The sequence below is a fragment of the Haemorhous mexicanus genome, chromosome 18 (genome assembly GCF_027477595.1).
Source record: "Haemorhous mexicanus isolate bHaeMex1 chromosome 18, bHaeMex1.pri, whole genome shotgun sequence".
NCBI classification, from domain to species: Eukaryota; Metazoa; Chordata; class Aves; order Passeriformes; family Fringillidae; genus Haemorhous; species Haemorhous mexicanus.
The window spans coordinates 1,104,628-1,119,934 of record NC_082358.1 but is presented as its reverse complement, the minus strand read 5'-3'; the positions used below and the strand labels follow the sequence as shown (position 1 = coordinate 1,119,934).

At 56.2% G+C, this 15,307-nt stretch overlaps 1 protein-coding gene across 2 annotated transcripts in view; it reads left to right on the top strand.

Moving 5' to 3' along the window:
• Nucleotides 1-15,307, top strand: part of DLGAP4 (DLG associated protein 4) — a 61,389-nt gene that overhangs the window by 15,083 nt on the left and 30,999 nt on the right. The window contains exon 1 of one of the 2 annotated variants that reach the window (XM_059863011.1): nucleotides 6,714-6,947. The exons of the other annotated variant lie outside the window; for it this stretch is intronic. Within the exon in view, the coding sequence (XP_059718994.1) occupies nucleotides 6,917-6,947 (31 nt within the window). The 5' untranslated portion in view covers nucleotides 6,714-6,916. Of the gene's footprint in view, nucleotides 1-6,713; nucleotides 6,948-15,307 lie in introns of those variants that run through there. 2 annotated transcript variants of the gene reach the window in all.

Genomic DNA, 15,307 nt, shown 5'->3' with positions numbered 1-15,307 from the left:
CCCCCCTGCAGAGCTGACTCCAGCTCTGGGGCCCTCAACACAAGAAAGATGTGGAGCTGCTGGAGCAACTCCAGAGGATACGATGGAGATGATGCTCCAAGGGCTGGAGCTCCTGTGCTCTGGAGATAGGCTGAGAGAGGTGGGAATGTTCCACCTGGAAAAGAGAAGGCTCCAGGAAGACCTTAAAGGTTAGTGAGGTGCTTGCACATGTTGCCCAGAGCAGCTGTGGCTGCCCCATCCCTGGAAGTGTCCAAGGCTGGACAAGGCTGATCCAAGGTTGGACAGGCCTTGGATCAACTTGGTCTAGTGGAAGGTGTTCCTGCCCAGTACAGGGGTGGGACTGGATGAGCTTTAAGGTCCTTTCAACCCAAACCATTCTGTGACTCTGTGATGCCACATAGAGAGCACCCAACATCCCTGGCTGTGGAGTACAAACAGATCTTGCACTGAGTTTCAAGGCACCAACAAGCCTTCCCAAGCCCCAGAGCCCAGCATCCCTGTGCTGAGCCATGGTAGCATTTCCGTGCTGCTCCAAGTCACTTGATCTGCATCACTTTGCATCATTTTCTCCAAGGCCACCTCTGCCATTCCTGGCTCTAGCCAGCCCCGGTGCTCCAGATGGGGCTCAGGTGTATCACAAGGTGTGAGGAGCTGAAAGGTCCCATCCTGGGGATGCTTTTGGAAACTGGTTAGCAAAGGTGATACCTTGGTGTTCCTGAACATGGTGGTGCCTGTTCATGGTACAAGGCAGATGGCAGAGGCGGCAGGAGGAATGCAGAGCCACCCAGGGCTGTCTGTGGAGGCAGCACGTCCCATCCCCATGGGGCCAGGGTCAGGCCCAGCAGGACGGGGCCTCTCAGCACCAGCCCTGGCACCAAGGGGGGTTCAGAGCAGCCTCAGCTCATCTGCTGTGGGCAAAGCTGCCACAGCACTGGGATGGGATGGGATGGGATGGGATGGGATGGGATGGGATGGGATGGGATGGGATGGGATGGGATGGGATGGGATGGGATGGGATGGGATGGGATGGGCTGTCAGTGGGAGACAGCACATCCCAGCTCTGGGTAGAGTGGGGAATGGGGAGGAGGCAGTGCAGCCTTCCTGCCTGGCTGCAGGCCTTCCTCCCCAGGGATATGGGCATGGAACATCTCCCTTCAGTGGTTTGAGCTGCAAAGCCATCCCAGTCAAGGTTTGCAGGATGAGGCAGGAACTGGAGGACATCCCTGCCCTCCCTCCCTGAGAGGACATCCCTACTTCCTGCCCACCCTCTCTGCTCTGTCTTGTCCCACTCCTCCCACCTGGCTGCCCCTGTCCCACAGCCCTCTCCTTGCTGGCTCAGTGCTGCTGATCTCAGTGCTGCCACAGGTCCAGGCTGACACCAGGCAGCAGCAGCAGGCACAACACAGAGGGGGCTTCCAAAATGCTGGGGTGCCACCTCTCTCTGACATGACCCAGCACAGTTCTGCTGGTTCCCAGAGCATCCCCCAGCCCTTCACATTGGCTGCTGGGCCTTGGGGAGGGAAAGGGTTTTGGTGAAGGATTGAGGAGGAGAGAGGAGCATCTGTGGTTGTGCATGCACAGGATGTGGGAGGCAAGAGACACATCTGGACAGCACTCACACCTCTAATCAGCCATCTGGGCTCAGTTCTGATGCAAATCATGGAATTATTTTGATTGGAAAAGCCCTTTAGGATCATTGAGTCCAGCTGTTAACCCAGCACTGCCAAAGCCACCACAAATCCATGTCCCCAAGTGCCACAGCCACAAGTTTTTGAACACTTCCCAGAGATGGTGACTCCACCACTGCCCTAGGCAGCTGTGCCAGTGCCTGAGCACCCTTTCCCTAATATCCAATCTAAATCTCCCCTGGTGCATCTTTGAGGCCATTTCGTCTCATCCTGCCACTTGTTACTTGGGAGAAGAGCCTGATCCCCACCTGGCTGCACCCTCCTCTCAGGGAGTTGTAGAGAGTGAGGTCCTCCCTGAGTCTCCTTTATTGCAGGCTGAGCCCCTCAGCTTCCTCAGCTGCTCCTGGGGCTCCAGCCCCTTCCCCAGCTCTGTTTCCTTCCCTGGATACGTTCCAGCCCCTCAATGTCTTTCTTGTCACAGGGGCCCTAATGGACACAACTCCTAAGGTGCCTCACCAGTGCCCAGCACAGGGGGCAGTCACTGCCTTGGTCCTGCTGCCACCCCATGGCTGGTACAGGCTAGGTGCCATTGGCCTCTTGCCCACCTGGGCACACCTGGCTCATATTCAGCTGCTGTTGAGGGCCTTTTCTGTGCATCCCTGAGGCTCTAAGTGGCTGGTGGTATAGGAGAGGGGCCTCCCAAGCAGCAGGTGGCAGCTTGGTGGCATCAGCCTGGACACACAGGGAGGGGTGGGTGCACTGTCACCTGCAGGTGTAATGGTCACTTATGGCCTCTGCTCCACGCAGGACTCTGAGATGACACCATTAAGAGCTCTGACTCAGACACATCCCAGGGACACCTTCCTTCATCCAGCATCTGTGCACCAGCCCAGAGCAATGGGAACCACCACGCTTTTGTCTGTGCAGGGTCACATCCTAAAGAGGCACCACCAGCAGCAGTTCTGGTGCTTTTTGTTCAGGCTTCTTGTTCCTTGAGGGCCATGTGGGGGTTGGATGCTGAAGCAGAGAGATTTGGGCACCATCTGAGGGCAGGAGGAGGGGCAGCAAGCTCCGTGCAGGGTGTGTGGGGAGCACGGGGGAGAGCCCTGACAGCTGTCACACCCCTGCCACGCCAGTTCCTCCCACTAATGCCTGTGTCACCGGCACATTACAAGGCAATTAGCTCCCGTTTGACAGCCAGCGAGACAGATGATGAGCTGCCCTTGATCAGCCTTAAACAAAGCTTTGTGCCTTGCACAGCCGGAGACTCAAAAGCCCCAGTGGAACCTATTCCTCTAATTGCCAGGCGTGCAGTGACAGCCGCGCCCGCTCCCAGCACCACAAAGGGCTCCCCAGCCCCGGCTCCTGCTTATTAGAGGCAGCTCTGGGAATTACTTGTTTAATAGACTGTTTGCAATGCAGAGCAGAGTATTTGATGTCCAGGGGAAACAGGAAAGCGGAGGTGAGCAAGCAAATACAGCAGGGAAAGCTCACACCAAGCCAGTTCTACTTGAGCTCTTCCCAGTCCTTGTGCCATCTGGTAACACCACCCTTGCTCAGAGCATCCTGCCCTGGGGTTCAGCAGCCCACTCCCGAAAAGCTCAGGTGTCCAGCTCCTTATCCTGTGTCCAGATCTCTTGCAGGGAGGCCAGGGCTGCACGCACCTTGTGCCCTCCATATACCAGAACTTTTCCAAGCTCAGGCTGGGCAGGAGAACACTGCCTGGGAGAGATACTCCCAAAGGTCAGGACAGAACAACTGCCCTCTGTCTCCCACCTGCTTCCTGTCTTCTTTGTATTGCTTTTGTTTCCCTGTTTATGACTAAATTAGAGAGCTGGCTTCAGGGCCCATGGTTGTGCTGGGGGAAGGCACACAGTCCCCTGGCATTGATGCTCTTGCAGGGGCTGCAGAGATGTGCTTAGGAGGGACAAAGTGCCTGCACCCTCCAAGGGCTGGCTCATTGTGGGACGAGTTTCCACGGCTTCTGGGAAAGTCGTGTATCTTCCTCCTCCTTCTCCTCCTCGGTGTGCCGTGATCCCGGGCTCTGTGTAGGCAGGCGATTTCTGTTGCACTCCTCTTGGCTGTCATGGCCTTCTCTCCTGTGTGGGGAAGCAGCAGTGATGGGAAGGCACAGGGAGCTCACACCAGGCCAGGAGCCGTGGCTCAGCTGGGGCTGAAGCACCACTGTGGCCCCTTGCTAATCCCATCGGCCTGAGCTGACCCCACACAGCCTTTGAGAGGGACTGCTATCATTCCCTTCAGATTTTCTCCTTCTTTTTGACCTAGATTTTACGTTCCAGAAATAGCTTTCTCTGACACACAAGCAGGAAAGGGATTAGAGGGATACCGTGTGTGTGTGTGTATATGTGTGTGCCAGGGAAAGATTTCTGTTGCATGCTCCATCAGTGTTTGCAGAGGAAAAAAGGGCACGCACACACGTTCTGTGATGTATTCGTGTGTCTGTGGGACAAAAAGAAATTCATGACAGCTGTTTCTGTCCACATTTGCCAAATCATTTTTCACCTCTGATCTTTCCCTTGTTATTATGGAAACTCCACCACCGCCCTGTGCCCAGCCAGCACTCCCTTTTCCCCCGGAAGCCGTGCCATGGCCACAGCCCCGCTCTCAGCTCCACCTCCAAACCCAAACCATCCCTGTCTTTATGTGCCCGGTGCTCCTTGCTGCCAGGTTTCAGCACTCCCATGGGCAGCACCCGGGCTGTGAGCTCGCTGCCTGCTGCAGGCACGTGGCTGGCACGCAGAACCAGCTGCAATGGGTTTGAGCCCACAGAAATGCCCAGGTCCCCGGGAAAGAGGGAGCTGCAGCCACACTGTGGGATGCTGTGCTGGCACAGACGCGGGAGGTGAGCACGGCTCCAAGGTCCTGGCCCAACCTGCCTTCTCCCAGCAGGGACCATCTACAAAGGAGTAGAAACAAAAGCAGCTGCCAGCATTTCCCTTTGCTGGCATGGACAGAAAGACAAGTCCTTCTTGTTGCTTGCTTTTATCAGCTTTGATAACAGGAAAGGGAGTTGGTGCTGTCCTCGTGGGAGAGGAGAAGCCAAAGCACCAAGGGGTGCCTCAGCTCACTCAAAGCCTCTGGGAGGGCAGCACCAGGAGTCCGTGCACAGTGCTGTGCTCTGCCCGTGAGGAGAGCTGGCTGGAGGGCAGTGTGCCAGGTACACAAACTCCTGGTCTCCTCAGGCCAAGGGGCCTGGTAGCATCCCCACGTGCTGGCCGTCCTTGTGACCCAGGTGAGCACAGAGCTGCCCTGACACCAGACAGCCACAGGTGCCCCTTTGTGTCCCCCCTGTTGGTGATGCTCAGCCCCTCTGCAGCTCCCCACAGCCACAGGGCTTGTGCCATCGCTGGGGAAGTCCCCACAGCAGCCAAGGACAGCCTTAGCTGAGCCAGACACACATGTGCCAGGAGAGCAGGGCTGGGTGGGGTTGATTGAGGCTCTGCGAACAGCCTGGAGCATTTTCAGGATGTCAGACAGTGCAGGCAAATGAGGGTTTCTTTGTGTATGTCTTGGTTTGTGTTGCTTTTCTTCTCCTTAACGCTTTCCCATTATCTTTTCCATCTACTGAACCATGACCTGGGTATTTCTGAGGGTTCAGGAAGAGACTGGTAGTTCAGAGCTACCTGGGAGACCCTGAACTGAAAACAAGTTTCCTTTTTTCCCTTGTTGGGCAGCAGAGTGGGGAGGCCCTAGGCTGAGGGTCCCAAGGCTCAGGGCTGACTCTGTGACCAAATTCTCCTTCAGCCCCATTGTTCTGCTGCTTCCAAGAGCAGAAGCAGCAAATCCGCAGCGATTCTGTTGCTGAACGCCGAGGGCGGCGGCGGCTCGGTCCTGCCTGCGGAGCCGGCAGCACTTGAGCTCCGCGCGCTGTTTTCCACGGCGCTTTGATCGCTCCTTGCTGCAGACCAGCCCTTCTCCGAGTGCTGGGAGCCCAGCGAGCAATCAGTCAATCCCAGCACCGAGGAGTGATGGAAGCAGCGCGGGGCCGGGCCAACACGCGTTCTGCTGGCAGGGGCCACGGGGTAGCACCGGGGCTCGCACGGCCACGGCCCTGCCCAGGGCCCAGCACCACCAGTGCCCGCACCACTCTGGGCTGGCGGGCACCCGCTGCCCGTCTGGGTCAGACACCACCACACGGAGCGACTCCGGCCTCGCAGAGCTGTCCCGGGCCAGGGGAGCCTTGTGCTCATCTGCTCCGTGTGTCAGCGCAGGATCTGAGGGATAGAGCTGGGTGTTCCTGCAGCACCCAGCGTGGCTGTGCCCGGGGCACAGAGCCGGGTGGCTCTGCCCAGCAGGTTCTTCCCGCAACCCGCACTCTGTGCCAGCCCTGCTCCCCTCTACACCTCTATCCTCCATCAGCCCTGCTCTGGCAGCCCCAGGGGAGGCTTAAAGCACAGCCCCAACACACCGCCCGCACCCGCTGAGCCTCCGCTCCCTCTCCCCATGCCCAGCGGGGCAGAACTCCACCAGCAAATCTGGGACCAGGGGAAAACACCCACAAAGGAAACCTCCTCGTCCCACTTGTTCATTTTCCATGTATTTCCCTCTGAACCGGAGGGTTCCTCTCGGCGATGCTGCAGAAGGTGCGTGGCGGCAGCGCTGCGCCCCTGCACCCGCCGCCCACGGGGGTCCCACCGCGTCCGCTCCGCGACTGGAGCGGCTGGAGCGGTGAAAACGGGAGGGCTCTTTCAGACAAACCCACGTTTGCGCGTGGGTGGGACCGCGGCCGCGCTGGGGAAGATGTCACCGCGGCTGCCGCGACAAGGAGACAAAGCTCCCGCGTGGGGTGGGAGCGGCGCCCGCTTTGTTCAGCAGCGCTCGGCTCCCCCCGCGGCAGCGGCGCTGAGGCAGCGGCCGCCGCCGCCCGCGACCCCTCTCGGTAGTGCCAAGAGTCCCGCCGCGTGTCCGGCGGGGCGGAGGGACCCGCGTGGCCGTGGGAGCGCGGCGGGGCAGGCTCGGGGCGGTGCCGGTGCCCGGGCGCGGGGCGGTCCCGGGGCGGGGCAGCCGTTTAATGCGCGGCCCCGCCCGGGCGCGCGGCCGGAGCGGCGGGCGGGCGCGGTGAGTGCGGTGGCGGCTCCGCGCGTCTCCTCCCTTCTCCAGCGGCGGCCGCACGAGCAGCCGGAGCGGCCCCGGACCGCGAGCGGCCCCGCCGGCGGCTCTTCCTCCTCTTCCTCCCCTCCGCGGGATCCAGGCCGGGCCGAGCGCCCTCGCCCCGCGCCCCCCCCCCCCCGTCTCTCCGGTCCCCTCCGCCCCTCTTTGTGTCTCCCATGGCTTTGTGTCTGGAGCTCCTCAGGCAATGTGAGTGACCGCGCGAGCGGGGGGCCGAGCCGGGCCCTGCATGGCTGCGGGTGGGGGTGCCGCCCCCTCCTTCCCTCGCTGCTGCCGCTGCTCCGCCGCTTGCCGGGCCCGCCGCCCCTTCCGCTTCCCACGCGCGTCCCGGGCCTCCGTGGGAGCGCCGGGGCCGCCCCGCTCGGCTCCGGGCCGGGCCGGGCACCGGGGGCCGCTCCATCCTCCTCCTCCTCCCCCGCATGCCGCCTGCGCCGCGGGGAGCCGGGCCGGGCGGGGGTGGGCGCTGCCCGCTGTCCTCCCCGCTGGATCCGTCCCCGGGGGCCGCGCGGGGTCGGGCCGGTGACCTGGCCGGTGCTTCAGGCCCTTACGGAGTCGCTGGGTGCCGCAGGGAGGGAAGCGGCGCTTCACGAAATGGGTTCCCTGCCGGGGGACACGGACCCTTTCTTTGGAGAGGCGTTCGGATTCTTCCTCCCCTGGAGAAGAAAAGGGAATTGTCTGGGTGAGGCATGGAGCTGAAGGCTGACATTTCGCAGCGCAGCGAGCTGGCACCTCCCGCCCAGAGCTGGCTCTGAAAAGTCTCTTTTTTTAGCTTGGGAGAACAGGTCCTGGCTGAGGGTACCTGGTGTGGTAGCCCAGGCTCGCCCTGTGCAGGAGTTGAGGCTGAACCCCTCGGGATTTAACTGCAGGTGCAACCCGGCTTTAGTGTGCCTTGCAGGACCGTGAGGATGTTACGGTTGGTTGTGAGCAGTCAGTAGATGTGGCTCTTAATTTTTACTCTAGTCTTGATTGAGAGGCTCGAAAAGGAGGATTGTTTGTAGGATGCTGTTGGTAGGGCTAATATTACTTATTCTGCAAAGACTTTGACCCCAGGTTGTGCAGGAAATGTCTTTGGGATGAGAATGGAATTAGGACCTCTGAATCCTAGGCTGTAGCTTGTCACTTGGGAGAGGAAAATAAGAAAAGGAGGAAAAAAAGTCCCACAGCATGTGGCATTGAATCCTAAAATAAATTCCAATCATGTGGGATGTTAACAAGCCAGATTGCCAAGTCGTGTAAGTTGGCAGACTTGATTCCAGAGGGTCCAAATTACTTTGCTTGTAATTGCTCTTCCAACAGGCATTTGGTGCTATGAAGTTGCATGTTCTTGAAGGCGTGGAGAAAATTGTAACTGTTGATCAAATTCAGTCTCTCTGTCTTTCAGATAAGTATTGATGTGTGTCTGCACCCAGATACTTGGAGGAGGGTTATCTGCAGAATTTGTCTGTTGGCAGGTGTGGAAAACCTAAAAACTCACCTTTAAGGTGCAAACACCAAACTCCCACATGGTAATTTTGCATCCAGCTTGCTACTTCCTCCCACTTCTGTCATGGCAGTGTAACTTTGGGGTGCAGCTGAGGGCTCCAGGATCTGGGGAAGTGCTGGAGTGTAACTGCTGTGCACTGTGCCAGCCTGGAAAGGACAAGGAGACCCTGAGTAGCAAAGGTGATAAAGGAAGAACTTGGTTTCTGTGAAGTGTGGGTTGTCTGTCTGTACAGTCCAGTGGGATCTGGCACTCCAGTGTGCTGGGAGCCCCACAGGTCCCTGTGTGAAGATGTAGCCGGTGTCCCAGCACACGGTGTCAGCTTGTTTGGCTCACAGCTCTGTGTGTCAGTGGTTGGGTGGTTGATCTGTGTGTGCAGTTTGGGTTTGTGGACACTTCTGACTGCTCAGCTCAAGGTTATTCTGCTGCTGCAGCCTGATGCACGGGAAATCTGCTGCTCTGTGAGCACGTTTCTGGCCATGCGTGCTGCCAGAGCAAGAGAACTGTGAAAGCTTTAATGGGTAACTAATGACAGCTGGGCATTTACAAACAGCTGTGTGTCAGTTCTTGTCTCCTGTATGGATTTTCTTGTTGTTTGAGCCCAGACTGGGGTGGTCTGGAGTGAGCTAGTCACTGGATTGTGTGAAAGTCACTGTGGCACTTTAATTTTTCTCATAACCCACTTCATGCACACCTGCAGAACCATGGTACAGCAGGGCGTGGTTGTGCCTCTTCAGCTGATACTCTTGCTCTGTGCAACCTGCACAACAGCCTCAAATATTTTTTAATGGATTGAGGAGGCATAATTGGATTCAGAGCAGTGCAAGTTACAGGGACATATGTGAGTTGGAAGGATTAAGGCTGTGCAGGCGGGTGGCCCTGTTCAAGAAAAATCCCCTGTGATTTCTGCAGTGAAAAGTTGTCAGTGTGTTTTCTATCAGAGCAGATTTAAAAGGGAGGGGAGCAGTGCTAAGTATGATTGCTGTTTGCTGTGAAAGGCGATTAGAGTTCAGGCGTTGAATAAAGTTCTGTGAGGGCTGGAGTTGGGAATGGTGAATTTGGGTCTCTCCAGAAGTGCTCATGGAAAAATGAGTTTCTTTCCCTACTCTCCTGGTCTCCCACCTGGAGAGAAGAAGTGGAGTGCAGAATGACACCAGGCTTTAAAATAAGCTGCCTTTAAACAGGCAAAAGTTGAGCTATTTGCAGATGGGCCAGTTTAGGAGAGGAGAAAATATTCAGAAATTCTGTCCACTTCAATTTGTCTTGCAGAATTAATAATCGCTGGCCCTTTGGTGTAGATCGGTGCATTAAGTACCAACCTTCTGTCCCCTGGAGAAGCAAGAGGAAACTACTGCTCTGCTAGGGTCTGGCTGGTGAATGCAAAAGGCACCATTGCAAAAGTATTTGTGATTTTCACTGAAAACAGCGAGGTAAGTGCTCAGCTCCACCTGCCCACATGAGTCTGATCTCTAATTAAATGGGCAGCATTAGGTAGTCCCAGTGTTGACGTAGCTCATTGTGGCTGCTGGTTTGCTGTCACAAAAGGTGACAAGCATTGCTGGGGTCAGTTAATGGTCCCCCAGGACTGGAGACTGCTCCATTTCTGTAGGGGACAGGGCTGTGGGTTATGCACTGCCAGGCCTCTTCCCAAATTTCTGTACATCTAGGAAGACAGCTGAGTTCTGATTCTCTCCTCCTTCCTTCCTCCTTAGCCTTGCAGTGTGAATTGCCAGTAAAGGCAGAGGGGCACATGCACCTGCTCGCACATAGGCAGGGTGCTTGATGCCTGCACAGGTGCTGCAGCATCACCTGAGCAGACAGTGCATGCAGAACTGGATTATCCCCTCTGCTCTGCAGGGCCTAGGGGGGTGAAGTTTCTCAGTTTCTCTGGGAACACCAAGAACATGAAACCAGTCTCTAAGGGGACTCACCTGAGCCAGGCTGTGGCTTGGTGCATCAGACAGCAGTACTTGAAAAGGAATGTGCATACATTTTAAACCTTAGCACTCATATTTGCATCAAGGGGGTGTTGACAGCAGTCTTGTGTATCCCATTTAGTGCTCTTCATTAAGACATCCAGGTTTCACTGCAGTGAAAATCTTTTCACTGTGGTGGAATCTTTTCTGAACCTAGTTCCAAGAGATCAAAGCTTAAGCTGCTGTTTTGTCTCTTCAGTTTGAAGTTTGACCAAGAAACTTGAGTGGTGAGTGTTTCAAAGGTAAATTCTTACCTGTGGTGCTGGTCTGTTAGAGCTGGAATTAAAGTGGAAATCAGAAGTTGCTTATGCCTTTCTCCTGATGCACTGTCATAGTGTAAGGTGATGTCTGATGAAAGCTGAAAGCTATTTAAGAGTTCATAAAAGGGAATTTTTATTACAAGTTCTTTTCATAAGATTAGTCAAACTTCTAAGTATTATTTGTCTTGTTTTGTTTCTATTCTGGGAGTGGTTAAGATCTACCTGAACAGCGCCCAGCCAGGCATCTGCTGTGTGCAGGAGGGATCTCCAAGCCTAAACCTCATACCCAGATTTGGCATATCTAGAGCTGCATTGAATTAGAAGTTAAAATTGGGAAGTTAAATCGTGGATGCTGCATCCCTCTTAGGCCTTACACATAAGCCAGGTACCTGTATCTGAAGCCAGAGAAGGTGTCCCAAAGGCTGCTGTGGAATTGTCCCTGAGGGAGTGCCTGGACCCTGCTGTAGGCCCTCGTTAGGAGCCATGTCCGTGCCAGCCTGGTCAGTGCTGCTCTGTGGAGAACAGTGTGTGCAGGACAGGTCATGGGCCGTGCCAGGGCTCTCAGGTCACTGCAGTGGCTGCTTTGCTGAGAGCCCTCCTTTCCCTTGTTTGAGCCCTCAGGCTTTTCAGTCCCTTGGCGTGCCCCAACATGGGGTTACTGCGTTTCTGTGCAGGAACTCTTCCAGGCTTTGGTGTTCTCCGCTGAGCAGCTGCCAGAGCTGCCAGTCTGAGCTGCCACTCCAGCAGCAGGCCCAGACTGGGAATTCTGGCCTCTCAGCACTGCTGCTCTGAGCACAGCAAGCTCCCTGGTAGTGCAAGACTGCTCTAATGCCCAGCCTTGTACTGCCTGGGCTGGTGCTTTCCTGGGGAGAAGGTGGCTTTGGGGAGATGGATACTGGTGGAATGGAGCTGGAAAGCTTCTCTGGTGCCTGAAACAGTGCTTGGTCTGATCCCTTGGAAGTACAAGGGTGTTGGACAGTGCTTGCACCTCCTGAGCTCCTGGTTCTGGACAAAGTAGCTGCTTTATTTCCAAAGTATTGGGTTTCGGTGATGCTTAGGTTTGCAGCGTGCCAAGCGCCAGGCCTTGAGCAGGGAATCGTGGATGCTGGGAAGCAGAGCCCTGCTCACCAGCAGCCTGTTGCCTTGGCCACGATGCTGCTGCTGTTGGCCTTTGCTCTTGGCACAGGTTCAGTGTTGCTGTCACCCTGCAATCTCCTCCCTGCTGCACGACCAGCAGTGTGGTGCCACACATTAACTTTTATCACTGCTCCTTTGAGGGCCCTGCTGGAGATGAGTGCTGCAGAGCACCCAGGTGCTGAGGGGACGCTGCCAGAGCAGCCCTCCAGGCCCTGCTCCCTCCCAGGAGCTTTTCTCACACAAGTCAAGCACTGAACCAGGCTGCCTGGGGGAATCAGGGCTTTGGGGAGGGCAGCCAAAAGGCCTGATTGAGCTGTGGCTGCTGTCACCGTGCCCGGGTGGCTGCTGCTGTGACTGCTGCTCGCTGTCCCAGCCGTGTGAGGATTTGCTGAACAGCTCTGACAGTCATACATTCCCTCTGACACACCACGGCCCTGTGTGCGCCCCAGCCAGAAGGGATCCCTGCATTTTGGGTGTTCATCTGTGGGATACTTTAATTCCTCTTTATAGTGCATCAGGACTGATGAAATGTGCAGGTTAAGAGATAAAAGGAAGAACATCTTGAGTGGCGTCCTCAGGGCAGCAGGGCAGCGCCCAGCCTCTGCTCCCAGGCAGCCAGCAACAGGATGAGAGGACACTGTCCCTAAACTGTTTAGGTTGGACATAAGGAGGAATTTCTTCACGGAAAGGGTGGTCGGGCACTGGCCCAGGGACATGGTGGAGTCCCCTTCCCTGGAGGTGTCCAGGGAAGGAATGTATATGGCACTCGGTGCTCTGGGCCGGTGACAAGGTGAGGATGGGTCACAGGTCGGACTCGGTGGTCTCAAAGGTGTTTTCCAGCCCAAGTGATTCAGTGGCAGCAGGAGCCGGCTGGGCCCCGGGAGCTGGAGCTGGGAGATGCTCAGTGCCTGCTCGCAAGACGGGCCCAGGGCAGATTTCCCACGGGTGCACAAAGCGCACGGGGGCGATGTGCTGCTCCGCGGGCCGCAGCGGGAGCGGGCGGGGCAGTCCCGGGCGCTGCGGGCCGGGGTGGGAGAGAGGTCCAGGAGCCGGGGTGGTTCCGCTCGGCCGCGGCCCCGGGCGCTGCCTGCCCTGCCCGCCGCCGGGCGCGCTTTGCGGCTGCCGCGCTTTGCAGCAGGGCCGTCGGGCGAGGTGGGCGCCGGCCGGGCCGGGCCGCTGCTGAGGCACTGCCCGCGGGGCCGGGGCTGGGCCGGGTGAGCTCCGACTGCCGCTCCGAGAGTGCGCTGGGCTGTGTCAGTGCGCAGGGACACAACCCAGACTGTCACCCCCCTTGTCCAGGGAAGGGAATGGGGCACCCGGAGCAGCTGGGGGTGGGGCTCAGCCTGGAGAGAAGGCGGCTCAGGGGGCTCAACCGTGGTTTAGTTGATAGGAGGATGTTCCGTCACAGCCTGGACTCAATCTCATTGATTCTGTACCACAATGTGCTGTCCAAGGGGCATGGAGGCACTGTCCTTCCCCCGAGACAGCAGTGCCCGGCTGGCACCGTCTGCAGTGCCCAGCCCACGGGGCTGGGTGCCCTGAGCTCGCTGTGGCACAGCAAAGCAGAGCCCAGGCTGAGGAGGCTGCCTGAATGGAGCAGAAGCAGGCCAGCCATAGCTGCTGATGGCAGCAGTAACTTTGAAGCACTGTTTGCCTGCTCCTGCCAGTGCTATTTGTGCACTTACCTTTGATTTATATTTTTTTTGAACGGCTCTGAATATCTTGGCTGTTGGGGGAGGCAGCTCTAAAAATAACTTTAGAGGCTGGTTATTTCCAAAGCCCTTTTTTCTGCCTCTGTCTGTTTCTTTCCCTTCTGTAGCTGATGGCTTTTTCTACTGCTGCAAGGCCTGATTCACACAGAAAATCATGTTTTCTGCTCTGTGGTACTTCTTGCTCTGTTAGCCAACATGCTCTGGGTGTGGGTGATGGTGTGTGCAGGCAGCAGGTGCATGTGATTGCAGATCTGGGCGAAGGAGCTGATAAAGCAGTAACACAGGGTCCAGAACGTACTAAAACATTAACACAAACCTTTTGAAGGGTCTCTGCCATTTGGAAATTGGAGCCACTCAGGTGCAGCTCTGCAGAAGCCATGTGCCAAAAGCTGTGCTTGAACCAGCTGTGTTCAGAGGTGACAGTGGCTTGAGGAAGTCCCATTGTCCCATTTCTCAGGCATGTGCCACAGAATGGCTCATTTTTAATGGTGAATCCCAGCAAGAACCCCTGTCACTGTTAGTGCCTTACCTCAGGTTCTGCTGCTCCATGTGAAATAACCTCACCTGACAGATGCAGGGGCTGGTACAAGGGTTATGTACAAAGACTTACTTGAATGGATGAGGACCAAAAAAATGTTTCTGCAGACGTTGTTGAGGGCACCTGTTAAATCAAATTTATCCTAATTCTTATGGTATGATGCTTTTCAGCATCTTTTTTTTTTTTTTCCTAAGGTGACTCAGTTTTGGGCAGCTGTGCCTCTTATCACAGAGCACCTGCCAAGCAGATTGCTGCCCTGCCTCCTCATGCCATGAGTGTGCCAGGACCAGGGACCTGTGTGCTCTGCCTGCCCTGGCAGCACTGCATGCCTCGCTTTCCCATGGAATTGCAGGAGAGGAGCACAACAGGGCTGCTCCCAGGAGCTGTGGGAGGCAGCGTTTCCCATGGAGGTTTAGCCTCCAGTGTTTGCAGAGTTGCTGTGCTCCAGTGGCTTTGTTGGCTGCTGCTCTCCTTGCTCTGGGTGCCCTGACTTTGTGCTGTGCCTCACACCTTCAAGCTTCCTTTCTTGGGAAGTTTGAGCTCAGCTTGTTCCCACCTGCTGCAGCTTTTAGGCTTGATTGAGAAAAAAATCTGGTGAGTGTACGGCATGTCACTGGTGTTTAATGGGCTGAGTGCATGGCCACAGTGGAGGTGCTTCAGGCTGAGAGCCTGACTGTGGAACACTCCAAGCAGCTGCTCTCCCTGGGGAATTCCTGGAGCTGTGTGTTGCTTCTGGCCACTCTGGAGCAATGGAGCAGCTGCCTCATCTGTGGGACTGCAGCAAGTGCTTCCTGGCTAACCTGCGCCATAGGACGGGAAGCGCGGATCAGCCAGAGTCAGACTTGGCTCTGGCTGAGATGTTCCTGTGTGTCTGTCTCTCATTTGGAGGCTGAAAATAAATCAGAATAGATATTTAGAGGGTCCAGATCTTGTTCATGTCATCCATTCCAAACCCTGAGTGTGCTTCATCCCTGAGGGTGGAGCCTTTGCTGGCTGAGTCACTGTGCATTGGCAGCCTGGGGTTGGATTCTTTTGTGTGTGCCCCCGCACATGTGTGTGCTAATTGTGAAGGCTGAAAGGCACCTCAGCTTAGGTGCTGTGCTCGAGCTCAAGGGCTGAGCAGCCTCCTGATCATGTGAGCAGGCTCCAGTGGAGAGGAGAACTCGACAGAGGGGAGATGAAAAGTGATCTCTTGGATCCAGACTGTGCTCAACGTTCTGTGGACCTGGGAATGCAGCTAGTGGTGTCATGGGTTTCCTGGTCTAGAAGGGATTTTACATATAGATATGGTTTGGCGCTCACCTAGCAAGCTAAAAGCAAGCTTTTTATTGTTACAACCGTGTCTTTTTTATAACAGTTTCTCTTATTTTTGCTCATTTCTATGGTACCAGCCACAAAAGAGCTTTCTTGTTCTAATTGGCCTCCTCCTGTTTCAATTCAGTTGTG